The sequence below is a fragment of the Mya arenaria genome, chromosome 4 (genome assembly GCF_026914265.1).
Source record: "Mya arenaria isolate MELC-2E11 chromosome 4, ASM2691426v1".
In the NCBI taxonomy this organism is placed as follows: domain Eukaryota; kingdom Metazoa; phylum Mollusca; class Bivalvia; order Myida; family Myidae; genus Mya; species Mya arenaria.
The window spans coordinates 72,244,269-72,270,291 of NC_069125.1; the positions used below are offsets into that span (position 1 = coordinate 72,244,269).

Here is a 26,023-nt window from a genome sequence, read left to right on the forward strand (position 1 = left end):
GACGTGCCAAGCAGAACTCCTACATTAAAGCCCCTAGATATTCATATCTGAAAGTATCATAAAATTCAATGCCCAAGACAGATTCAATGACAGTTTTTTTGGAACTAGCCATGGAATATACATGAGAAGTACAGTATTATGTAAAGAGACTGGATGGTTACCTGGTTTCAGCATGCCCCAGTCAATGTCCTCGTCATCATTCTTCTTGCCCTTTCCTTCCCTGGTAAATCAGTAACAGGAATATTATTATGCAGTTGAAACACTTTCAGTGATGACAGGTTCTGTGTGTGAACAGGATGTGTCTGTATAGAAGCTTAAATAATTGCAAACTGACAAAATACCTTCTGACTTAATTTTAACTTAACTTTACATATTTTAAAAATAATCTCTTTCCAATGTTATAATTTTTAAGACATAGAAAGAGGTGTATGTATGTATTTCTTTAGACCTTGCGGTAGCTTGGCAGATTTTGATCTTTCGCACCGGCAAAGGCGACAAAGGCCTTACCCTTCAATCTTCATCCAGTAATACAATTTTTAGCAAATTTTTTCCTTCCGCTGTTGTAGTGCATGTGCCTATGTCTGTATTGCTAGCTAAGCCCTAAGTAGATAATATATTCAACTCAGTGTTTGTCCAAGATTTTCCACCAATGGCCAAGCTCAAAAGGGTTAATTTGCGTATGATTTAATATTCAGCATCTACCACTGTAAGTTCTTAATTGTGAAGACTATTATAGTCCAATGAACTTCTCTGACCAACTGCTATGTACAAGTTACTGGTAAAGTTTATTTGAATCTTTCATCAAAAATAAGATGCAACACTTGTTGGCTTTGCTTATTGCGCTTAATATGCATCTTATTTCTGAAAAAAGATGTAAAAAAACTCCAACATATACCCAGTTCTGCCATGTACATGTACTAAGAACGTTTGAGCAAAACTACTTGTTCAACTTTGTTTTGTAATTCTGTTAAAACTAAAAGAGTGTTCATATAATGGTGCGCATGGGTTAATTTCTACACTTTCTAAATATTAACATACAGTACTTGAACATAAATGTATCTACAGTGCAGAGTGACGGTCAGCAAAACACTTTTTAAACACTTGTTTGTACTAAAGATTACCTTGTCTAATTTGGTGAAAATAAAAGAAATCAACATACTTGTTGCGCTATTTAACAAGTATTTTGCCGACCAGAGTGCAGAAAGGCAAATGTATATCTAGCTGGGTCCATGTCTTTATTTACAATTTGTGAATTGATCATAAAAAAATATATGAATAACTGGTAAGCCCATTTTGTTTTTAGTATCATTTGAAAGGAAAAGTACATGATACTTCTGTTTACAAATGGAACTAGAGTTCCAATGTTTTTAATTGAGGCAGAGTTAACATTCAAATGAAATTGCGACTGCATATCAAAAATGATTTTACTTGTTCTTATCAGAAAACAGTAGCCATTGAAATGATACTTAAATACCTGGGGCTACCAGGCATCAGACCCAATGATTAGCTTAATCATGCAAATGATACCCAAAATAAAGGTTAGATATACTTTAAGACTAGAATAAATTACCTTGATGCTCTATGGATGAAAATGGTATACATTATGATTTTAACATGAAACATATGACAAAAAAATCATCAAGTTCAGATATTTTTTGTATTAAATCATTTAAAAAGTGGTAAGAGAGTGAGTGATTACAAACGCAATGCCTCATAATTTATTTACTTATGGATACAGGGAGGGACAAAATACCTAATTTCTTCGATATACTAATGAAGTATGGTGATCACTCTTTACCTGTGCTTGAGAAGAGATCTGAAGTCCATAGCTTGGTCTTTGGGATCTGTCAGAAAATAGCTTTAAATTAGCATATTACACAGACAAGAAAACGATGATATAATTGGTTAGAATCACTGCAATATATTATTTCTTTACAGGAGGATTTTTGAAACAACAGCAGTCTTACTTCAAGGCTTTAAGCAACTAATTTTATCATACAATATCATTATTACTGTTAATTTAAATACTCCTGAACAAAACTAAGTAGAGAAGAGGTTACCTTTGATGAAGACGCTCCAGACGACTTTGTCAACAACGACACCTTCCTGTTCTAGTTGCAGCATGTACTTTGCCTCATCAGTGAACCGTGTCTTCTTCACCTGCAGCAGCGCCTGGTTGTCCTTGATGCCATAGTTGGTACGCGAGTCTTCACGAATTTCACGGCCAGCCCGGAAGAACTTGATAGATGGTAAAGGCTTGTCAGGCAGCACCTCTAGACCAATGCGCATCCTTAACGGTTCACCTAAACACACAAAATAGGTGATGGTCATCCGCAATTGTATTGGAATTACCCTTTTTAAATACATTATTTCGAGAATAATTAGTACATAGTACTTTGCAATATGGTAATAATATACAAGAAAATGATACAGTACATTTTCTGCATTGTATAATACATTACATTTTTTTGAGCAGATAATCAAATAAGCTTTATTAAAGCAACTTTGATATTTATACACTTAAAAGTATCCCAAATTTTAAAGACAAAGAACAACACTCAATTGTAAAGAGTTATATGATAGTGAAGCTGATAATTGTACCCTCAATGATGCTCTGGTTTGTCGGTTTGTCCTTGATCTTGTGCGTGGGGCCTTCAATCTTCACGTCCTTGTCCTTCTCCTTGTGAACTCCGACCTTGCGCCCTTCACCTTTCTCCTGGACATACACCCCAACACAACTGTACTTCTAACTCAAAAATTGACATGCAGACACGGTGTACGCAAGCCTTCATATTCAAACATGCCATTTTATGAGATAATGTTAAATTATTTACACAGTCATGTAGAGCATGTAATATATTCAAAAGAAGACATTTAAAGACAGACATAACATGTACTTTTGTAAATGTGTGTTTCCTATAAACAATTAAGACTACATAAAATGCCCCCACAGTCAGTTTGAATGACAAATACCTTCACAAATAATTCTTTGTATTTACAATAATAATTATTATTGAAAGCTGAAAAGAATCAATGCATCATAGGACACAAAGCAGTGGAGGCAAGCTGTTTTGAGGAGTAAAACAAGTTAAATCTGTATAAAAAAACTCATTTATTTTCATGATTCATACTGTGATTATTTTCTATTTTAGTTTGCAATCATTTATTTGCAACAATTAAAGCCACATACACCAGTTTTTACACAGATAAGTACAATACAACACTGCTTAATGAGTGAATGAAGATGAATTTATACTGAAAAGTGTCCTTAATATACCAACATTATGCTGAGAATTAGTAGATAGTGGTAGTATTATTTCAGAACCACTCTCAAACAATTGTCATTAGTGCCAGCAGGAAAAGGCATTTGTGATACCCTCCATGTAGGCACTAAATGCCTGTACATGACTTTCAAAACTGGTATTTTTAAAAAGTCCAAAAATGCATTTTAAACTTAAGGGGTATGTGGTATATGCTTCAGGTAAGAATAATAGCCAGTGAATTGGGTATATGCTTCAGGTGATAATAGCCAGTGTATTGGGTAATTATGCTTCAGGTAAGAATAAAAGCCAGTGTATTGGGTATATGCTTCAGGTAAGAATAATAGCCAGTGTATTGGGTATATGTTTCAGGTAAGAACAATAGCCAGTGTATTGGGTATATGCTTATGGTAATAATAATAGCCAGTATATTGGGTATATGTTTCAGGTAAGAATAATAGCCAGTGTATTGGGTATATGCTTATGGTAATAATAATAGCCAGTATATTGGGTATATGCTTCAGGTAATAATAATAGCCCGTGTATTGGGTATATGCTTCAGGTAATAATAATAGCCCGTGTATTGGGTATATGCTTCAGGAAAGAATAATAGCCAGTGTATTGGGTATATGCTTCAGGTAAGAACAATAGCCAGTGTATTGGGTATATGCTTCAGGTGATAACAATAGCCAGTGTATTGGGTATATGCTTCAGGTAATAATAATAGCCCGTGTATTGGGTATATGCTTCAGGAAAGAATAATAGCCAGTGTATTGGGTATATGCTTCAGGTAAGAATAATAGCCAGTGTATTGGGTATATGCTTCAGGTAAGAATAATAGCCAGTGTATTGGGTATATGCTTCAGGTGATAACAATAGCCAGTGTATTGGGTATATGCTTCAGGTAATAATAATAGCCCGTGTATTGGGTATATGCTTCAGGAAAGAATAATAGCCAGTGTATTGGGTATATGCTTCAGGTAAGAACAATAGCCAGTGTATTGGGTATATGCTTCAGGTGATAACAATAGCCAGTGTATTGGGTATATGCTTCAGGTAATAATAATAGCCCGTGTATTGGGTATATGCTTCAGGAAAGAATAATAGCCAGTGTATTGGGTATATGCTTCAGGTAAGAACAATAGCCAGTGTATTGGGTATATGCTTCAGGTGATAACAATAGCCAGTGTATTGGGTATATGCTTCAGGTAATAATAATAACCAGTGTATTGGGTATATGCTTCAGGTAATAATAATAGCCCGTGTATTGGGTATATGCTTCAGGTAAAAATAATAGCCATTTTATTGGGTATAGTTGCTTCATTTATTGGGTATATGCTTCAGGTAAGAATAATAGCCAGGCTTTCTTTTCTATCTGTTTTTTATGTGTGCATTCTTTTTTATTCCAAGATATAACGGAAAACACACTTCCATTTTTTTTAAAGGGATCCCGCCCCCTAGCTGACAGACCCTGCACATCAATTCTGGTCTAGCTTAAGGTCCCTGATTGAAGCAATAAGACAAGCATATCACTGTTTGATCTTAGTTTGTTCAGTAGTCAAAAAGCACAACTGTTACATGTTCAAAGATAATATAGAAAAATGTAGAAGAACAGATTCAAACTTGTAACCAGGAATAAAATATACATGAATAGGCATGGGGACAACACATCAGGTCAACAAGAAAAGCCCAGTTCCATTCAATGATAACAGAAAAAGTCCTAGCACATTAATATTAGTTTAAACTTATTTATTTTACAATTGTGAAACAAGTTATAACATCACTCTTGTTGGCACGATGTTATGCGAGAGTGTGGTCTTGAGTTGTTGAGGAAACCAGAGTACCCAGATGAGTCCCACTTGTCCTGCTTGATGACCACAAACCAAACTCACTCAGGTAATATTACTTGATTTTGATAGCACCCTGCAAATTTTAAACATTGTTTTGGAATGTTTACGATTGTTGTACATTGCTTTGGTGTAACAAAACTGGGCCTTTCAGAGACAACATTTGATAACATAGCAGCATGGAACAAGAATGATCTAAATGGCGATACTATGAATGGTTAATGCATATTTATTGCTTGTTTTGATGTCCAAGGATGTGATTTTATTTAAATAGAATAATTTTTATCAGTACATCTGAAATAAGATAAGCAGTAATTAGATGTTCAACACGGTGTTTCACACCCACCACCACCACCACGGCACAGTGAACATGTTGAATAATTCTCTAGAATGTTAAGGTGAGGATGAATGATGGTTGTCATGGTGATAGCGCTGGTTAGTGAAGTTTAAGAAGTTTTAGCATAGATACAGATAAGGCAATGTTACAATCACAAAACAGTATACTCGTACCTTCTTCTCAATAACATCAATTGTTGTAACCTTAATTAACTCATCTGTCTAGAAAAACATAAACAGAAAACGTGACTGCTTGCACTTACGGAAAATCAATAAACAAACTCAAATAATTCGCTGTCGTTTTTAAAAAAGAATTAAACGGGAGGCAAACTAGTCTCTACAGGGAAAACAGTTTACTAAATCTAAGTCTATTAAAACAAACTTAAAACTCGAAACTATTCTATAATATCTTTAAAAAGCATAAATAACAAATTTCTTCAGCTTTGCAGTAGTAAAACAACAATAAACTGATTTAAAAAGTCTTGAAATTTGGAAACTAGTAATCAAATTTAATTGACAAAAAATCAAAAAATCTGCATTTTGCTAGCATAATATTATGTAATTCAATTGCATAGTTTTGTGCTGCAAAAATTAAGCATCAGTTTACTGTTGTTTTTCACGGCCAGCAACAAAATGGCAAGCCTAATGCTGCGCAAGTGCACAAGGTAGCGAGAGCATAATGCGCGCGAATGCCAACCAGCAGGTGTCAAATGATGCCGCTGCGCACACTCTTACGCTTGCGATGTAGATGTACATAAGAAACAAAAAGTTATGCAATTGATACTGTAGTGCTGTCTAGACTTCATAATGACACATTATACATCAGACATTTCTCTTACAAATGTCAAACTACACTTCCTAACATGTACAGACTATTATACACAAAATTATGAACAAATGAAAACGCACTACACTTCATCTAATGCCTTTGTTCTACAAGAAACCGATCACCGATAGGGCAAGAATCTGTACATCTTGTCAACCAAATTTTCACCTGTACGTTATGTTATAAATAGCAGCCAATTATTTAAACCTGGTGATGTTTTTGGTTTGGTCAAAGTTATCTTAAATGTTTATTGATTGGTCAATAACTACTAACCAATCATATTGTTTAAACGAATCAACTAGCCAAAAGATCCCCCGTGGACAACTAATCCAAGTTTTATACAGTTGGCTGCAGTTGTTTTAGGAACGACAGACTTTTGCCCTATAATGAACAATTCTTCCCATCAGTCTATCCGAACCTCGTCAGACTCATATATCACATAATCATCAGCATCATTTGTTATATTGTTATCCGCCTGCAAAACAATACAATTGCATCAAATCGCTAGCATTTTGGATGTGCCAAATCAATCATTTGTTGCCATCATTTCATACTTTTGACTTACATATATATATATATATATATCATTACTTTGTTTAAATCAGCAAAAAATCAAAACTCAATATTACGAGTAAATTTTTCTGAAACAAAACCACTGAAATACAGTTTGCATTATTTGTATTATTCTAAGTACAGATCAATCAAAGATGCTAGTGCAGTGCAGCTTATGTACTTAGATATTTAAAGATTTGTTTGTTAATCTTGGTATCGGACCATTAAAGCCAGCAGCAGCGACTGCGCAGTATTTCTTTTATCATTTTGGAGCTTGCAGTTGTAAGCGAGGTTCAATTAAACATGTATGGTTGGGGACATGTCAGCGGGAACGGAATTAGCCGGCGTTGGCATCAAAACTATTTCTACTGGAGAATAACAAGAAAATAAAAATACACACCTCCTCGGACTTGACTTCCTCTGTTAGGCGCCATGAAAAAAACAAGGAGACATATTTTATTACAGAAAACAACAACACATTATTGTATGACTGGTAATAATATAATAATTGGGGGAGTATTTTTAATTATTTTTGTTTTTTTTATAATAACAACACTTACCAATGTACAAAAAAAACATAATGCAGACATTTTATGTTGTAAATGATTTGCTCATCAAAAATGGAATGTTAAAAGAACAAAACTATTTCCAAATGTTGGAATGTGTACTTAATACTAGGTGTTTAAAGTTGAAAAAATAGAATCACGGAATCTCTGAAAGAAAATCTTGTTTCCTGGACATAAAAATATGTAAGAATTATCTTCAAGTATTTCTTTGCAGCATAAACACACCATGCACTGTCAAGACTCGCTAATGTCTGTTAGTTAAACAGACGTTACTCCTTTGAGCTTTAAAAATGATACATGCATATCAGAATCCAACAAAATGCTCTTATTTACATACATGTACAAAATTTATAAAGTAGGTTTGTCATGTAAATTAATTGTACTTGAAAACTTGTAACTTTCGGGATAAATCCATGTTTATATGCATTATCAAACCTATCTTAAATAATATTTCAGACTTATTATAGTTAACTTTGTGTAAATTGTGGATAACATTTGTATAACCTGAACTAACTAGCGACACACTAACCTTCTGATCCACTGGGAACCAGCCCATTGTGAAGGGAGTCTTCTTCATCATCAGCAAGACGATCATCTTCCAATGAGAGAGCACACACTAGCACACTGGCAATATAGCTTATGAGCCCATTGGCTGTATGGCGTTACTCATAAATGCGCTAATTAATATTTCTTTACTAACAGTGTAAACAACTTTCCTCACTCATTTATAAAAAATAAAATTATTTGCTAACAGTTTACAAAACAGTTTGAAAACAAAAAAAAATCCTCCAAAAAATATCATTGCTATATTGCCAGGTTGGAAATTTGGAGAGAAGGAAGGCAGAAAAAACAGAGCCGAGTCGTCAAAGATTGAAACTGGAGTTATCGAGAGCTTGTAACTGGTCCAGTGACCTTCCCTTAATTACTCAAATAAAAATTAGAATTAAGTATGTTCTCAGTCAATTATAGTCCTCTTTTATTATGTCATTGGACCTTAACTGTTTTCATATCATTTTGAAATAGTGATTCTTTTATCATAAAAATTGGGTTATTGTTAATTTATATACACAGACAACATGGAATTGTTACAGTATTGAAATGCAGTATAATTAGTTTAATACATTTATATCCATATAGATAAACATAAAGGACTGCTATTTTGATATTGGTCAGATCTAGAAGCCACTGATGTTAATCTGCCTAAATGTTTGTAATTACGTATATCTGCTCTAAAGGTTAGAGCATTAGTGAAAAGTACTAGGACGGTGATTGAAATAAAAAGAAATTGTAAGCCCCCTACGAACATTTTCTAAGGAGACTAGCGTTTGTCGACCATGTGGCTATAATGGGGTGAACAGAATTAGCAATATCCTAGCATTATTACAGCACATGTACACTGACAGAAGCTCTGGCGTATGGTGCCTAGAAACAATGACTAAAGGTCAAGGTCGATATACTAAGGAAGGTCACAGGAATAATAAGGGTTACAAATCTGAACCAGATAAAAAGGTATTCTGTAAAAGATACACAACAGCTTATTTTATTTTTCATAAAAGCCTGGTTCAAATCTGTGTTTTAAGTTTAGAAAGATTCCGTTGCATGCAATAAATAACCAGCAGAAATCAACGCGTTAAAAATAGATTTAAATATTTCAAATGATATAATCAGATGTATTTATAGTAGATTATGCTGATTATTTTATCACAGGGAGCACTTACCTTCTTCAACAATGATGGATGGTTTTTTGGCGTACAGAGTTGGCTTCCTGCTGTCAGCCTTCTTGGATTTGCCTGAACAAGAATATTGCCAGAAACCAAATAATAGGAAGCACATCTAGTGAGAAAATTGTACAAACCCCACTTTGATTTCACTGAGAGGACATTTTCATCTATAGAACAAACATTAACCCTTACATTAAAAAGTTAACACAACAAACCACTTCAACTCATGCGTCATGATTAACCGGGCATAGACAATTGCATAACCACATTGACATCTGCATTAAGCATGGGAGACAAAGGAAGTGTTTTGATCCTATCAAAACCATGTAGTTACAAGGTAAATGCCTCTCCTCCACCTTAAACCATGTGTGTACAGTAATAGTAAAGCAGCGACACTGACAACAAGACAGGACACAGACACAGTACAGACAAATGTCCACTGTAAGCTGAGCCAGCAAACCCCACATCACTGACCTACAACTTTTGGGGTGTCATCATCTACCACGATAGAGGGAGCAATTGACAGCTTCTTCTTCTGTTGTGGAGGAGCAGGGGACGGTTCCTTTGGCTTCTCCACTGGCTTATCTTTCTTTGGTTCAGGCTTTTCTTCTGATTTCTTTTCTGGCTTTTTTGTTTCTTTTGGTTCTGGTTTTGTTTCTTTTGGCTCTTCCTTTTTGACTGTAGGCTTTTCTGGTTGTTTAGTTTTTGGTTCCACTTTTTGTTTTGGTTCTTCTTTGGGCTTAGGAGTAGCTTTCTTCTCTTCTGGTTTAGGTGCTGGCTCTAATGTTTCGGCAGATAATTACAAGCAGTGATGAAAGACATAGAGAATAACAGGGTATGAACCAAGAGAATGCATATTTGGAACATCAGAAACTCAATGACATGGGAATATAAAAGATAAAAGAAAGATAATCACAAAGGTTTGTAAAAAAGGATGATTGGCTTGGGTAATATTTGTTATATTCTGGTATGAAACCATAAAATCACACAACTCTTGGTCCAAAGAAGTGACAGTAGAAAGTATGCTGTGCTTTATTGCTTTTATATACTTATGAAGCAGTCTTCAAAATAATAATTTTGCTGAATTTGCCCAGTCAGGAATGCAGCTCTTAAAATATTCTCACCTGAAACCTTTCTTACTTGCCTAAATAAAAGCAAGCAATGCAGTATTTGGTTTCATATTGACAAAATAATGAGGACACCAAGTCTGCTTTCATTTCATTATACACATCTTCATACTGGAATATTCTACAGGGCAGTGACCCTTCACTCTTACAAAGACCAAATAATAAACAAAGTGTCTGGGGGGTTTTCTTAATCATACAAGGGACATAACTCAACGATTGTAAAATAGTAAGAGTTATGGATTTTGTTTATATGTGTGTATTGTCTCAGGCAACATGCGTACTAAGCTTCAATTGAGTATATATTTTAAGTTGTTTTAGTTATGGCCGAGGATTTTGCACAATGCTGATGATGACAGCCATACCAGGGCTGATGATGACAGCCATACCAGGGCTGATGATGACAGCCATACCAGGGCGGATGATGACAGCCGTACCAGGGCTGATGATGACAGCCGTACCAGGGCTGATGATGACAGCCATACCAGGGCTGATGATGACAGCCTTACCAGGGCTGATGATGACAGCCATACCAGGGCTATTGCAATACCCCAACTTTTTTTTTTTTAAATAGACAAGATGACGATGAAAATGAATAGAAGGGTTTACCTATGAGAATTAAAAACATACTGATTCCGCTAAAGGTCTAGACAAAAAACTGACATCAATGAAAAACCAGTCAATGTTTCTCATACTGTATCATCATTTTTTGAGAGAGAAACAATCAAATTTGACTTGCCTGTTTGGGAGGACGGACACCTTTTTCACATACATCACTGTAATGTTACATGACTTGAGCTTTGGGCAAGAGTGTTATTTCAAAGACTGTTCTTACAGGTAATATATAGTACCTCATTTAATTATATATTGTTTGACCTTTTCAAAATGTAGTTGTTTTTAAAGTTATTTTTATAAATATATTTATTTTTATATATTTTTATACATTGTTCTCATGTTTTGTAATCATAAGCTGGCAAATTGGTATTGAAGCCAACATAAGTAAGTAAGGTACTTATATTACACTGGCTTTATAGATCATGTGCTAAATATTTGTGATTCACTGCACTAACATTGACTGTTGCAGAAAAGCCCACATAGTGTGCATAGTTTACATAGAGTGCAGATATTACATTAGGTGCAGAGTTATCACTTCATTCATGATGCATTAAGTCTATCACATTTATTCAATTTCAAGATGTTCGAATCAATACTTTGCTCCTCGAAAGCACCAGTGGCGTTTAAGGAGCAAAGAACCACAAAATATCTTGAAACTGCTTGATTTATCTATTTTAAATGTTTTTCATAAAATCAAAATAAATCCAAACTTAAGATGACTACAGACAGCATAACTTAATGGACAGCTGTGGCAACTAGATTATTGTATATTGAAATGCAAAAGCCTATTCTACTCATATAAAAAGCAAAATAATAGCAAAGAAAAAAACAAATATCTATATTCTCAAATAAATATAATAACACACCAAATAAATGCACAATATATAAACCAAAATCTATGCCACATTAAACAGAGTTATCTTTTCTTGTTTTCAGATGGGAATGGCTACTTTCAAAACAGGGGAGAGCATTATATAAGCATGCCAAGAGTTGTCTACCTTTCTTGTCCTGGGGTTTGGCAGCATCAGCTGGTTTCTTGGACTCAGCTGGTTTTGACTCCTTCTTTTCCTGTGGTCATTTTTCATTGTTATCATATTCGGAATACTTCTTTTTTATCTAATACATTTACATTACACAAAGTTAATAATCAATTCATATATTATATTAAATACAAAATATAGCCAAAATTAAAACTATGCCTTTACGTACCACTTTTTCCTCGACTGGTTTTGCTGCTTCTGAAATCATCAAACATGTTAAGAGGTATTGAGCCAGTCTAAAACACTTAATCAGCAACTGTTAATGGGCACATTTTGGAGGTAAATCACTTCAAACCACATCTGGTGAACCAGACATGATCAGCACATAAGTACACAGTACCGGGGTAAATGAGCTCATGCACATTTAAGAGAAATCTAAAATATTTTTCTCAAACATTGACACATTTTATTTAAAAATTCTGATTTTTTAATATTCACTTTAATAAGGTTTACAACAAGCATATAAAATTATACCAAAATAAATATGGCAATAAACAAAGTAACTAATTGAATGACTACTTTCAAAATAAGGAATTGTGTTATATGAACATGGCAAGAGTTGTCTACCTTTCTTATCCTGGGGTTTGGCAGCATCAGCTGGTTTCTTGGACTCAGCTGGTTTTGACTCCTTCTTTTCCTGAAGGCATTTTTGTTATCATGTTAGAAATAATTCTCTTTTTTTCATTTAATTTGTTAACATTATGCTTCGTTTACTGTCCAATTAATGAATACAAATTTTGAAGAACAAAGGTAGAAAAATATTAAAGATTAACAGAAAAACCTGAAACTGTGCCTTTACGTACCACTTTTTCCTCGACCGGTTTTGCTGCTTCTGAAATCATCAAAAATGTTAAGAGATATTCAACCAGTCGAAAACACTTAATCAGCAACTGTTAATGCGCACATTTTGGAGGTAAATCACTTTATACCACACCTGGTGAACCAGACATGATCTGCACATAAGTAATGGCTTCTGCCATCATTCACATTGAAAAGAAATCTAAACAAGAGATGTTTGTCAAACATTATGCCCCCCTAAGTGCCATGTTGTCAGGAATATTTTGATTATTGAATAAAATATGCATGGACTGAAATGACAGCTGAGTTGTCATTGACATTGGATGCCTTTGAGGCAGTCTTAAGATTATTACTCTTCATAGTGTGAGGATAGAAAGTACAGTTTTTAACATTTTAAGATGATGACTGATACTTGCAGATTAACATGTATCTTCTAAGCAGCAAATAAAAAGTAAATATGACGTAAAATTTTAATGACCTATAAGAGTTGTGACCTTCACCTTTGACTCTACGAACTCAAAATCGAAAGGAGTCATCTACCTGTCACCACCAACCTTAATGTCAAGTTTGGGGGCCATGGGTGCAGGCATTGTGGAGTTATCACACAGACTAGCTTTTTGCCTTCAAGGTCACTGTGACATTGACCCATTAAATCAATAGGGATCATCTACTGGTCAGGCCCAACCTCCAAGTCAGGTTTGAGGGCCATGGGTGCAAGCATTGACGAGTTATCACAAGGACAACCTTTTCATATTCAAAGTCACTGTGACCTTGACCTCTAACCCCTTAAATCAATAGGGGTCATTTACTGGTAAGGCCCAACCTTCATGTCAAGTCTGATGACCATATGTCCAGGAATTGTTGAGTTATCACTCAGACAAGCTTTGGTCTACCAACAGAAGGACGAACAGATCGACGACCATCCGACCAACCGACTGACCAACATGTGCAAAACAATATACCCCTTCTTCTTTGATAGGGGGGCATAAATATTTTTCTCTAACATTGACACACCTTTTTTGGCAATTCTGATTTTTTGAATATGGACTTCCCAACAAGCATAATATATACCAAAATCTATACCGCAATGAACAAAGTAATCATATCTTGTTTCCACATAGGTATGGCTACTTTGAGAATAAGGGACTGCGTGATATGAACATGGCAAGAGTTGTCTACCTTTCTTGTCCTGGGGTTTGGCAGCATCAGCTGGTTTCTTGGACTCAGCTGGTTTTGACTCCTTCTTTTCCTGAAGGCATTTTTGTTATTTTTGTTATCATGTTAGGAATAATTCTTTGTTTTCATTGCATTTATTAACATTAAGGTAGGTTTATTGTTCAATTAATGAATCAAAATTTTGAAGAAGAGTTAGATTTTTTTTTAACAATTTAACAAAAAAACTGAAACTGTCTTTACATACCACTTTTTCCTCGACTGGTTTTGCAGCTTCTGAAATCATCAAACACGTTAAGAGATATTAAACCAGTCGAAAACACTTAATCAGCAATAATTAATGGGTACATTTTGGAGGTAAATCACTACATACCACACTTGGTGAACTAGTCATGATTGGTACATAAGGAATGGTAAATGAGATCATGCACACTGAAAAGAAATCTAAAATATTTTCTCTAACTTTGACAGTGTTGTTTTTTTTTGCAATTCTGAATTCTTGAATGTGCACTTTAATAAGTTTTATTACCAGGAAAATGCAATACATATAAACCCGAATCTATACCACATTGATCAAAGTAAGTATTTCTTAATTCCACATTTGAATGACTACTTTCAAAATAAGGGACTGCGTTATGTGAACATGGCAAGAGTTGTCTACCTTTCTTGTCCTCGGGTTTGGCAGCATCAGCTGGTTTCTTGGACTCAGCTGGTTTCGACTCCTTCTTCTCCTCCTGGAGTCATTTTTTTTTTTTTTATCATGTTAGGAATAAATTTTTATTTTATTTATTGACATTATGCTAAATTTATTGTTCAATAATGAATCAAAATTTTGAAGAAGAGAGGTAAAAAAATTTAAGGATTTAACAAAAACCTGAAACTGTGCCTTAACATACCACTTTTTCCTCCACTGGTTTTGCTGCTTCTGAAATCATCAAAAATGTTAAGAGATATTCAACCAGTCGAAAACACTTAATTAGCAACTGTTATTGGGCACATTTTGGAGGTAAATCACTTTATACCACACCTGGTGAACCAGACATGATTGGCACATAAGTAATGGTAACTGCCATCATTCACAATGAAAAGAAATCTAAAAATATTGTTCTCTAACTCTGACAGAGTTGGTTTTTGCAATTCTGTTTCCTGAATGTGCACTTCAGTAAGATTTACTACAAGGAAAATGCATTTTGCATGCAGACATTTCCTGTTTTTATCAAATTTTGCAGAAAACACTGACAATATTGAAATAAAATCCAAGCTAAAATTCTTATGATGTTCGAATAAAAACAACATAAAACTGAGAGATTTTTCCTCTTTAAAAATGATCTGGAAAGAAATGAAAACTAATGAAATGCCAAGTGAAGAATAAAAATGAGTGACACAGACAAAAGTGAGTTATGGCACTGACCTTTGACCCCTAGAGTGGCAGAGCAGGAAGCAGACCCGTGCTGGTTCTTGGCGTCTACAGAGTACATGCCCGCGTCCCCGGGGCTGGCCTTGGCAATGTTGAGGGTTGCCACACCCCTGGCGAAGGCTATCTTTACATTGTTGGAGCCCTCAATGGGCTTCTTGTCCTTATTCCAGTTAATTTGCAGGGGCTCGGTGCCTGTTACCTTGGCGCTGAGCTCCACAGTCTCTCCCTCGGTGATGTTCTACAATAGCATCAATTTGGGTGCTTCCTTTAGTGCAACCTTATATGTTTCTGATATTTCAATGTATTCACCCTGGTAAATTGTTGGTATGTTTGCGAGTCACATTGGAGCAATATAATCATGAAGCAGATTGTAAGATGAAGAATTATAATTGAATCTGAAGCAAGGATCACAAACTATATTGACAGTTTTACTTTCTGAAGTAAGTAAACATTGCCTAAGCTGACCAATAACGCCATCATTTCCTAATAGATGTTCTAACTTATCAGAAACATTCACGCTAAATTTGACGATATTAGGTTAGGTATATTAATGAGATGAGTACAGTCTCCGATTATGTAGTTGTTGTGATATGTCTGTATATACAAAAGAAAATTGATTTACCTTTGGAGCAAGTTTCATGGTGAATTTAGGAGGGTCTCCTTTGACTGCAGACAATAACTCTGAAAACAACAACAAATCCTTGGACTGACCAATATGACTGGAAAATAAGTATTGTCAAAATCTATCATTTCACCAACCTTTTCCTAAAAAATGAACTTCCTAGTTCATGTGTTTATATTAAAAATTATGTTTCAAAGTACACTTCTAAGGAAGACTTGTAATTTAAGGTGTCCACATACCTTTAATGTTGATCTTGGTCTCCCCAGTCACCTCCCCCTGGGGCGTCTTGATGTTCGTCTTGTACACACCCGAGTCTCGGTCACTAGGCTGAAATGGATAAAAAACTTATCGTTAAAAGAAACAGAGAGAGAGTTTTATCTCATTTAAAATCATCAACATTGATGCCTTTTGGTCAAAATAAAGACCATTACTATTTCATTTATAACAATTGCTTGAAAAATTGCATTTTAAACTATTTAATGGTAAATTAAATACAATACCAAGGAAATTAAAAAGATGGTAACCATACATGCTCATGATTACTTTGAAGACAAGAGCCATCATAAGACAGCGCGCTCGACTACGCCGCTTTGACTTAGAATACAATAATGATGTAATAATACCAAGTTTGGTCTCTAAATGTCAAACCTAACTAAAATTATTCGATACATAAGGTGACTTTGATGCTGCCCTCCCACCAGCCTGCCCAAACAATGACGCAAGTCTTTCAAATAACTTGATTTCCCATTATGAAAATGTGGTTAAGAATATACAAATATGCCGTTTAAAGGAAATAAAAAAATAAATAAATAAAAAAAAAAATTCAAGGGCCATAATTTGTATTTAGGCCTAAAACAGAGTTATGTTTCTATGTTGTAGGATGGTCGTAAATAATTTTGAATTTAATTAAGTGAATTTAATGTAACAATGTAATGTAACAGTATAGAAGTTTTTTTATTAAAATCCCAACTTGCCCTTAACTTTTACTTGCCTAAAACTTTAACCCAAGTCAATCAGGGACCATAACTTGTATTAAGGATATGGAGTTATGTAACTTCATTGGGTGATGGTCCTGAACAATTGTGTGAAGTATTAAGTCAATTGAATGAAGGGTATAGAATTTATTAAACAATATCCCAACCTGCCCTAAAACCTTAAGTTCCATAGTCAATCAGGGGCCATAATTTGTATAAAAGATAATATGGAGTTATCTAACATCATTATGTGATGGCTCTGAACATCTGTGTGAAGTATTATGTCAATTGAATGAATGGTATTGGAGTTTTAAGTGAAAATCCCAACTTGCCCTAAAACTTTAACCTGCCCTAAAACTTTAACCTAAGTCAATCAGGGGCCATAACTAGTATTAAGGATAATATGGAGTTAATTGTAACCTCATTGTTTGATGGTCCTGAACAGCCTAGTGAAGTATTAAGTCAATTGAACAAAGGATATAGAAGTTATTAATAAATATTCAAACTTGCCCTAAAACTTTAACCTAAGTTCCATAGTCAATCAGGGGCCATAATCTGTGTAAAGAATAATATGGAGTTATCTAACATCATCATGTGATGGCCCTGAACAACTGCGTGAAGTATTAAGTCAATTAAATGTAGGGTATTGGACTTATAAGAGAAAATCCCAACTTGCCCTAAAACTTTAACCGGACGCTGACACTGGGGTGAGTAGTATAGCCCACCTATTCATTCGAATAGTTGAGCTAAATACAGTCCTGTACAGTGTGAGGTTTGACTTACAGATTTGACTTCCAGGAAGACAACATATTCCTCTTTGTTATCCTTATTTGGCGTTATGTTAAGGAAGTACTTTCCCCCACTCTTCACAGGCAGTCCTGCCGCAATCCATGTTGCCGTCGGCTTGGCCGCTGCCTTGATGATAAATCTGATTGTGAGGATCTGGCCATTGTTTTCTAACTTCACAATTGGTTTGTCTACTAGTGTCGGAGCGTCACCAGTGGGTGCGGCCGGCTTCTGCAAGCTGCTGTCTTCCTTGACCTCCTGAGGCTTAGGGGCAGCACTGTAGGGGTAACATCAAACATTTTGAGTTGTTCTAACTAAACCATATTGTAATCAGAGCTTTGTACACTATGCAAATTAAAGTGTGACAGTGTTAAGCACAAATTCTGATAATCTAGACAAATTTAATTTACTGTGATTAACAAAGTCAATATATCACAACCTCTAGGACTAAGGTTGAGTTTTTCACAAAAAAGATTTTTTTGCATAAGTTTTTTCTTTAATTGGTATTGTGTCATGAAAATGTATTGATACATAAGTATTTGACCAATTAGAGTACAGCATTCATACCTTTCCAGGTTGATGGTGATGTTGGCTGTGCCCTCACCGCTGTCATTCTTGGCTGTCACCTTGTACACTCCACCGTCCTCCTTTGTAAAGTTCTGCAAGAACATTCAAGTTGGGATGGGAATCGATCAAAATATAAAACAGTACCATACAGACAACTACTGTCATTTATGTTGCATGTTTATGCTAACAAAAGCAGCTTTGGTGTGCTATGCATATGTAGCTAGTTTATTTATAAACAAGAGCTGTCACAGTATGTGACGAATGCCCCTGAATGTGACATTGACCTATGAACAAGGTCAGTAGATGAAAAGTTAAAGATCAAACAAATACATAAGGTAAGTTATTTTAAATTGCCTCTGAACATAAAAAATACCACCCATACTTGACAACCTACATTCTTATGTCCTTATATTCAGCATTCCATTGTGAATAAACACTAAGTGTATCTTTCACCTTAGAGGTAGAGACATGGGTCTTGCACGTGACACGTCGTCTTGGTATGTCGAACACATGTGGCAAGTTATTTTAAAATCTGTCAATACAAGAAAAAGTTACAGCCCGGACATAACAACCAATACTCTGTATCCTTATATGCAGCACTCCATTGTGAATAAACACCTAAGTGTGACCTTGGCCTTAGAGGTAGGGACACAGTTTTTGCATGCGACACGTCGTCTTGGTATGTCGAACATATGTGGCAAGTTATTTTAAAATCTGTCCATACAAGGGAAAGTTACAGCCCTGACACGACAACCTATACTCTATGTCCTTATATGCAGCATTCCATTGTGAATAAACACTAAGTGTGACCTTGACCTAAGAGGTAGAGACACGGTTTTGCATGCGACACGTCCTCTTGGTATGCCGAACACATGTGGCAAATTATTTTAAAATCTGTCCATACAAGGGAAAGTTACAGCCTGGACACGACAACCTATACTCTATGTCCTTATATGCAGCATTCCATTGTGAATAAACACTAAGTGTGACCTTGACCTAAGAGGTAGGGACACAGGTCTTTCACCCGACACGTCGTCTTGGTATGCCTAACACATGTGGCAAGTTATTTTAAAATCTGTCCATACAAGGGAAAGTTACAGCCCGGACACGAGTTATTGAGCTGGACACACGGACGGACGGACAGTGCGATTTTAATTTTCCCACCTTCCGGGGCAAAAAAAAGAACAAAATTGAAATAAGGGATTTTATGGAGGAATATTTCTCTTTACTCACAAGAATGTCAAGCTTGATGATGTAATCCTCTCCAGAGCCAGAGACACTGGACTTGACGCGGTTTGTCTCTGTAAGTGATTGGTTGTCTTTGTACCAGGTGAGCGATGGTTTCGGGCTCGCGGTACACTTGCATTCAATCACCAGGTTCTTGCCACCACCCTCCTGGCTCACCTTCGGCTTCTCCTTAAAAACGGGGGCCTTCCCACCTGCCTTGCCCGCCTGGGCTCCTACAGTAGGGGCAGAAACCAGTAGATAGGGAAATGAGGCAGTGAGGTGGATGATAATTGATATTAAGATTAAATTGAAAACAACAATAAGTATTCTTAGCAAGGAAAATGTAGATATTTTTCTAAGTATCCTTCTCTGGAACTTTCATGGGATATGGCTCAGAAAATAATGAGGAATTAAACAAAAATATCAAAGTTTAAACTCCATCATATATCCACTGTTAAATCCACCTTATATTTGATTTTCGGCTAGTAAATAACTCAAAATAGAATAGTTATGTTATCTTAATATCTATAAAAGTGTTTACTATAAAAAGTAACATGCTAAGAAATAATATGCTAAAGTTTTGTCGCAATGGTGCTTAAATAAATCAAAACATATTTGCCTATCTACAAAATTTGTAAAATAAAAAAAATAGATTTTTTTTCTTATAACTAGAACTACAATGTGTTATAATGGGTAATAATGTACATTGCATGACCTAATAATGCAACCCTGGAATCAAAATGTAATGTGAAACATCTACACCCCCACAATACTTCTGTTTACCTATAGGATAAGATGTTAATAGGAAACCAGAAGTGAAGTTATACCTTTCAGGCATAATTACGATCACTTAATGGCAAATTAACCAACATAAGAACCAACAGTTAGTTTCTTGGTTTAATTTCCAGGTATCTTTTGCATTTTATTACAAAACATGTGTACATTAATGCTAAGCCAAGGTTAAGCAATTCTATCAGTGGGGTAAAAGTGTTGGTGTTTGTTCATCATGAGTTTAGGACATTCAACAAATACAGTGGAAAATCACAGATGACACCTCTGCTATCGTTATCTTCTCTTTGAAGAATGAGTCCATATTACAAGTTTTCAAATACAATTAAATCGTCTATTAATAAGAATAAAAGATTAGCTCTCTTCTTGCAACAAAGATAATCATCTGAATTTTTCATGCATAATTCCATTTTCTCTGAAGGGAGTATACTTATTATTATTACCTCAATATTTTAAATTGGAGGAAGAAACTTTAAGTTTGATGTATTAAAATATGCTCTAGCATTAACTAAATATATCTAGTGATGTGCATGCAAAGTTCCACTCATAAGATATTGTATTTGAAAGCATAGATACAATCAAAAGCAGATATATTTCTGATACAAATCGCATTATAATACTTTTAACTAGTCTGTGAATGTATATATTATTTGTGTAATAATTATGTGACACTATTACCTGGTTTAGGTTTGGCTGTAAATGGTAAACTACAATGTATGTTTTATGTAAAATTATTCAGTAAAAGGATATTATTTACTCTGCACTCCATGCTTATAGTAGAGTAGATGAAGATGGAAACAATTCCTTATAATCAGTCGAATGACAGTACAAGATAGATTTCAAAAACACAGAACATATTTATATATATGTATATACTTTTCTATGACATGTAAAAACCATACCAGAGAAGTTGAGAGTGATGTTGGCGTTGGATTCTCCGCTATCGTTTGTGGCCGTACACTTGTAGGCACCCCCATCTTCTGGCTTCGGATCCTGTAATGTACACACAATATTGTAGTGCAATCAACTTCAGGGTAGATAAACAAAGGGCTTCTAACTGCACACAATTGTATTGCTGACTGGTTTACAATGTCATCTAATGAAGCTGACTAGAGCAACACACAATGGTAGTGCGGACACTTGCAAATAAAACAGTTGACAATGAATATAATACGTTTACAATGTCATCTAATGAAGCTGACTAGAGCAACACACAATGGTAGTGCGGACACTTGCAAATAAAACAGTTGACAATGAATATAATACGTTTACAATGTCATCTGATGTTGCTGACTAGAGCAACACACAATGGTAGTGCCGACAGGCGCAAATCATACAATATTATCTTCTCATGTGCACTCATTTTAAGTGTAGACTGGTACAAATACTATTTCAATATCGTATTATTTCTTTTTTTTCAAATGCTACTCATAAATCTACTTTTAAGATACTGCCTATGTAAAAAATGCTTGTTGTTTTTTTCATCTATTTGAATGCATAGAAAAAGTAACTTTTTATTTATTATACGTTAACATTGTCAAACTCAAATAACAAATAATTAGAGGCAGCCCACTATCATTAAAATAGATATGAAAACAGCAAGAATTCTACATTCCATTTGTCCAGTAATTAGTTATAACTTAACTGATAACTTACATTTTACTCTAATCTACTACAAAGCTATTACATAACTAGATGTACCAAGATAAGACAGAGGAGAATGTACTCCTAATTAGTATGAAATAACTGTAGCCACAGGTAATAATTATCTTATCAGAAATTCCACACTACCTCTGGTAAATCTTGGGGTGTTTCTAATATGGCAGATAGTTTTTTGCGGTTATAATTCCTACGTGGTCCTCTGGAAGCCATTTTTAAACCTGCTTTAAATTACTCCTCAAAAACACATCTCTGTAAAACTTCTCATAATAAAACATCCATAATCCTTGAAGCCACTTCAACATAAATTATTTGGATGATCACAATGTAATTCCAATTTATATTACCAACAGCAACAATGCATAGAACCTTATGTATAGTTCTTAAATCACTGTGAAATCACTCTAATGAATCCAACAGTGCAATAACTTTTCCAAGAATGTATCACATCACACCAGCATGAATCTAGAAAATAACAATCCAATTATAATGTGAAGGGGCCCAAAACATTAGAAAAAACAACAAGGAAAGATTTATCTGGTTGAATCTTCCGAAGGATTGGGAACTTAGGCATTAATGTTTCAGTTTCCATGCTAACATCACTTGGACAGGTATCAAGTCAGAGCCCGGCTTCAATTGTATGCAGCTATTTGCCAAGATAACGTAATTTTAGACAAATTAGATTCAATGTTAATAGACCAGCGCTTGAAGACAATTCCAAAGTTCAATGGCTGATAATACAATGAAATTTGATGAAAATATCCAAGTAACCTGTATGCCTGTTGATTTGTGTATAAATGTTACTCACCCTTTATCAATGTCATTCAATGACAGCTTTTGTCAGCTATAGAGGATGTACTTGTTATTATGAATACATGTACTAAGGTATTTTAGAAGTCTAATTTTACAGCATAAACAACATTCATCAGCGGATATAGTTTCTCAACAATGTCATTTTCTTGGCAAATTATAATCTGACAGGTGCAGAAGGTTTCATTTCATTTTTTTATTTGAAAATGCAGAAAATAACAAACATCAATACAGAATTATATTACAAGGATAAGAAGTAATCATACAATACACATTTTGAAGTGATAGTTACTGAGATTCTCTAGACATGAAGAAAATCTGGGTCCTTAATGATATTTCTACCACTTACACAGGTAATTTATGAACAATAAAACTCAAAATATCAGATAATTCCATCAAGAAATCAGGAAGGCAAATTACAAACAAATGGAGGCATAATGATCTAATGTGAGAGCAAGAGGTTGCTGACATTGGAAGGAATGGTGCCAGGAGTCTTTGTGTGCTGGAACCCATGTATAATACATGATGTACAGCGATCTAGCCCAGTGTTCCTGTCACACAGACACACCACAATTCTGGTCATCTGACTCAAACATGAAACCCTGTCAGAGCAATGAACTACTTACACAAGGGTGATAATTGGACAACTTCCAATATTATAAAGTTAAAAAGCTTAGCCAGAACTGATTATGATTATGCGCTAAAAAGTTATTGAGACTTTTGGTTAAGTCTTGTTGAAATAATGATTAAAATAGGAGTGTACAGCTCACATGCTCACATGTACCCCAAATATACTGCCAACTATAGTATTATTATAAATGCTATCAGTATTGATACTATAATGAGTTTTCTAATTCATCACAACAACACCACTCTCCGCTTAATGACTTGGATAGCAAAAGAAGCCAGGGTAAACAGTTTTAGGATACTTCTGGTGAATACAGTTCCAGTATATCTGGGTGTGTTGATGTGATATTTCTGTTGCTCATTGTTTTGAACTTGAACCATTAAGCTTCCATGTCATGGTTTCAAGGCTATGCTATAAAATTAATGTATGTCTCTAAGAGCATTAGTTCATAATAAAATTGTTGACCTTTTCATTTGAAAACTATGTTGGTACAGCGTCAAATGTTCAATCCCTGTTAGAACCTCAAATGTTCAATCCCTGGTAGAGCCTCAAATGTTCAATCCCCGAGTAAGAATTCTACCTGTGTTATCTACATGCATAACAGTTTTCATTATTCAGATATGTTTTGTTAACTGTTCAGACTTCATTCCCAGCAATGCTTTTGTTTGGTAAACTACCTCGGATAAAGCTCTGACTTCTGACACCTTCTGCTTTTGCAATGAGGCAAGAAATGCATTCTGCCAGGCATTTTCTCCTCTCATCTACAGACATTAAGTAATTGTTTCTGCACAATCAAGTTGAAAATAGAATCTTTATCTTCAAATGGAAAACACTGTCTGCCTTTTTGATATGCCATGTACTTAAAAAGTAATTAATATCTTTGAAAAGAGCAGTGAACTGATATTCACAGAATCCCCTATGGTATCTTCATATTTCATGACCAACTTTGTGGAGAGGTACATTCATATCCTGTCCATTAATTAGCATGAGACCTTGAGTAGGTTCATTTTTATACTACATTTTTTACATGACAAGGTTTTGGGATTGGGATTGTGGAAGTCTGCAACCAATTTATTACAGGTACTTATTCATTACAGTAAATGCCACAACCACAATTGTATGTGTCATAATTGAAATTATTGCTAGTGATCACTATGCTCCTACACAATAGGAAAAAAGTACACAGGTAACCTACCAACACAAGACTACAATTAGGAACACAGAGGGATGCATCTAGAAGCTTATGCAGGTAAGAAATGCTTGTCCTGGAATTTTGAATCAATACTCCCAAACATTTTGCTGAGCTGTGCCATTTTCCATGGTATACCTTCTAACATTGTAAAAAGTATCAAGGTATTCTTTTTATTGATGTAGATTGTTGTATAAAATCAGCAAGGGACTTTGCATTTATGAAATATATGCTCATCCAAACAAATTGATAGACTGTAAAAAAATAGTATCAAGAATTACTTTGAAAAAAGTCAATCAACAAAAATGTCAACAGATGTTCACCTTTACCCACAGTAACACCTGTGCACTCCTACAGCAGTAGTATTCATGCGAGGCAAGTGCTGGCATAGCTTCAGATATAAGAGCTCTCAGATATTATTACCATAATGCTGATTCTTAATGACAGAATGAACACTAGAATATTCCATGTTTTAAATGGTTACTATCCTTAGATAGTATGTTAAGGATTTTTATTGCTGTATGTTGTTTTTTATGTCTGTCAGCTATTTCAGCGTTTATCATAAAAGCAGCCAGGAGACACGTTGATGGCAGCTTGTTCCTATTACCTCCCCTGTACCAGGCAGTGATAGACATAGGTCTTAATCTAGAATGTGCATTCAATAAGCAGATCAAAGACTTCATGTGTTCAATACAATGCAGTCATTATATTTGAAGAAATAAAACCAAAATGACTTGTTTCTGATTTCATGATGTAACGGTTATATTGTATTGTGTGTTACCAACCTTAATCTGTAGTGTTGCGATGAAGCCATCTGGGGTCTTGGAGTCATTTTCCAGTTTGATAATGTACCTGCCTCCGTCTGTGAGGCCCTGGGTCTCACGGAACCACTTTATTGCCGGGGCAGGTTTGGCCTCGAGAATGCACGTCATCACAAGCAGGTTGGCCTGCTGCTTGATTGTGGGCTTCTGCAGGAAGTGTGGGGCCTTGCCTGATGGAGCCCTGTACAGTCACACACACATGAGTCAACACAACTAGTTTGTCTAATAAACTTTGTTAATGAGTCTTTTAGGAAGTTCAGTAGATCATACAATTAAATTCTGTTCTAAGACATCAAATTATTGCACATAAAAACTTAATACCAATAGTACACCATAGATGATTAGGAATGTAATGTTATCTCAGTTACTACATAGTTTATTTTATGAAATGGTGTATATAACTGCACACATTGTTGACTAGACCACCTTGTATATTTATTCTATCTTTTAAGTGAACATTCATGCTCTATGTGTGGGTAATAAATAGTAAATTGATATATTATTTTATTCCATAATGGCCTTTATACTATGATGTGAGCACTGATAAGTTAAACATCTTACATAACATATTTAAACTGATACTTACTGGGGCTTTTTACCTGCGAAAAGAATCAGAAGAATGATAGTTAGGTATTGGTTTTGTTGTTTTATGAAACATTGTATAGGATTTATAGTT

The 26,023-nt window shown here is 35.0% G+C and overlaps 1 protein-coding gene across 19 annotated transcripts in view; it reads right to left on the minus strand.

Annotated features, from left to right (window-relative positions):
- LOC128231357 (twitchin-like) overlaps positions 1 to 26,023 on the minus strand; it is a 94,932-nt gene that overhangs the window by 49,951 nt on the left and 18,958 nt on the right. For 11 of the 19 annotated variants that reach the window (XM_052944052.1, XM_052944066.1, XM_052944065.1 and 8 more), the window contains 26 exons: positions 25,934 to 25,946; positions 25,312 to 25,528; positions 21,143 to 21,233; positions 19,458 to 19,684; positions 18,225 to 18,316; positions 17,655 to 17,934; positions 16,137 to 16,224; positions 15,898 to 15,956; positions 15,270 to 15,513; positions 14,755 to 14,783; positions 14,520 to 14,592; positions 14,106 to 14,134; positions 13,865 to 13,934; positions 12,691 to 12,719; positions 12,455 to 12,524; positions 12,057 to 12,085; positions 11,846 to 11,915; positions 9,583 to 9,888; positions 9,106 to 9,177; positions 7,917 to 7,982; positions 7,222 to 7,241; positions 5,618 to 5,665; positions 2,602 to 2,716; positions 2,061 to 2,303; positions 1,799 to 1,844; positions 162 to 220 (listed from right to left, as the gene is read on the minus strand). In XM_052944052.1, coding sequence (XP_052800012.1) covers positions 162 to 220; positions 1,799 to 1,844; positions 2,061 to 2,303; positions 2,602 to 2,716; positions 5,618 to 5,665; positions 7,222 to 7,241; positions 7,917 to 7,982; positions 9,106 to 9,177; positions 9,583 to 9,888; positions 11,846 to 11,915; positions 12,057 to 12,085; positions 12,455 to 12,524; positions 12,691 to 12,719; positions 13,865 to 13,934; positions 14,106 to 14,134; positions 14,520 to 14,592; positions 14,755 to 14,783; positions 15,270 to 15,513; positions 15,898 to 15,956; positions 16,137 to 16,224; positions 17,655 to 17,934; positions 18,225 to 18,316; positions 19,458 to 19,684; positions 21,143 to 21,233; positions 25,312 to 25,528; positions 25,934 to 25,946 — 2,685 coding nt within the window. The remainder of the gene's footprint in view (positions 1 to 161; positions 221 to 1,798; positions 1,845 to 2,060; positions 2,304 to 2,601; positions 2,717 to 5,617; positions 5,666 to 7,221; positions 7,242 to 7,916; positions 7,983 to 9,105; positions 9,178 to 9,582; positions 9,889 to 11,845; positions 11,916 to 12,056; positions 12,086 to 12,454; positions 12,525 to 12,690; positions 12,720 to 13,864; positions 13,935 to 14,105; positions 14,135 to 14,519; positions 14,593 to 14,754; positions 14,784 to 15,269; positions 15,514 to 15,897; positions 15,957 to 16,136; positions 16,225 to 17,654; positions 17,935 to 18,224; positions 18,317 to 19,457; positions 19,685 to 21,142; positions 21,234 to 25,311; positions 25,529 to 25,933; positions 25,947 to 26,023) is intronic. The other 8 variants (XM_052944060.1, XM_052944061.1, XM_052944062.1 and 5 more) reach the window with 8 other exon arrangements.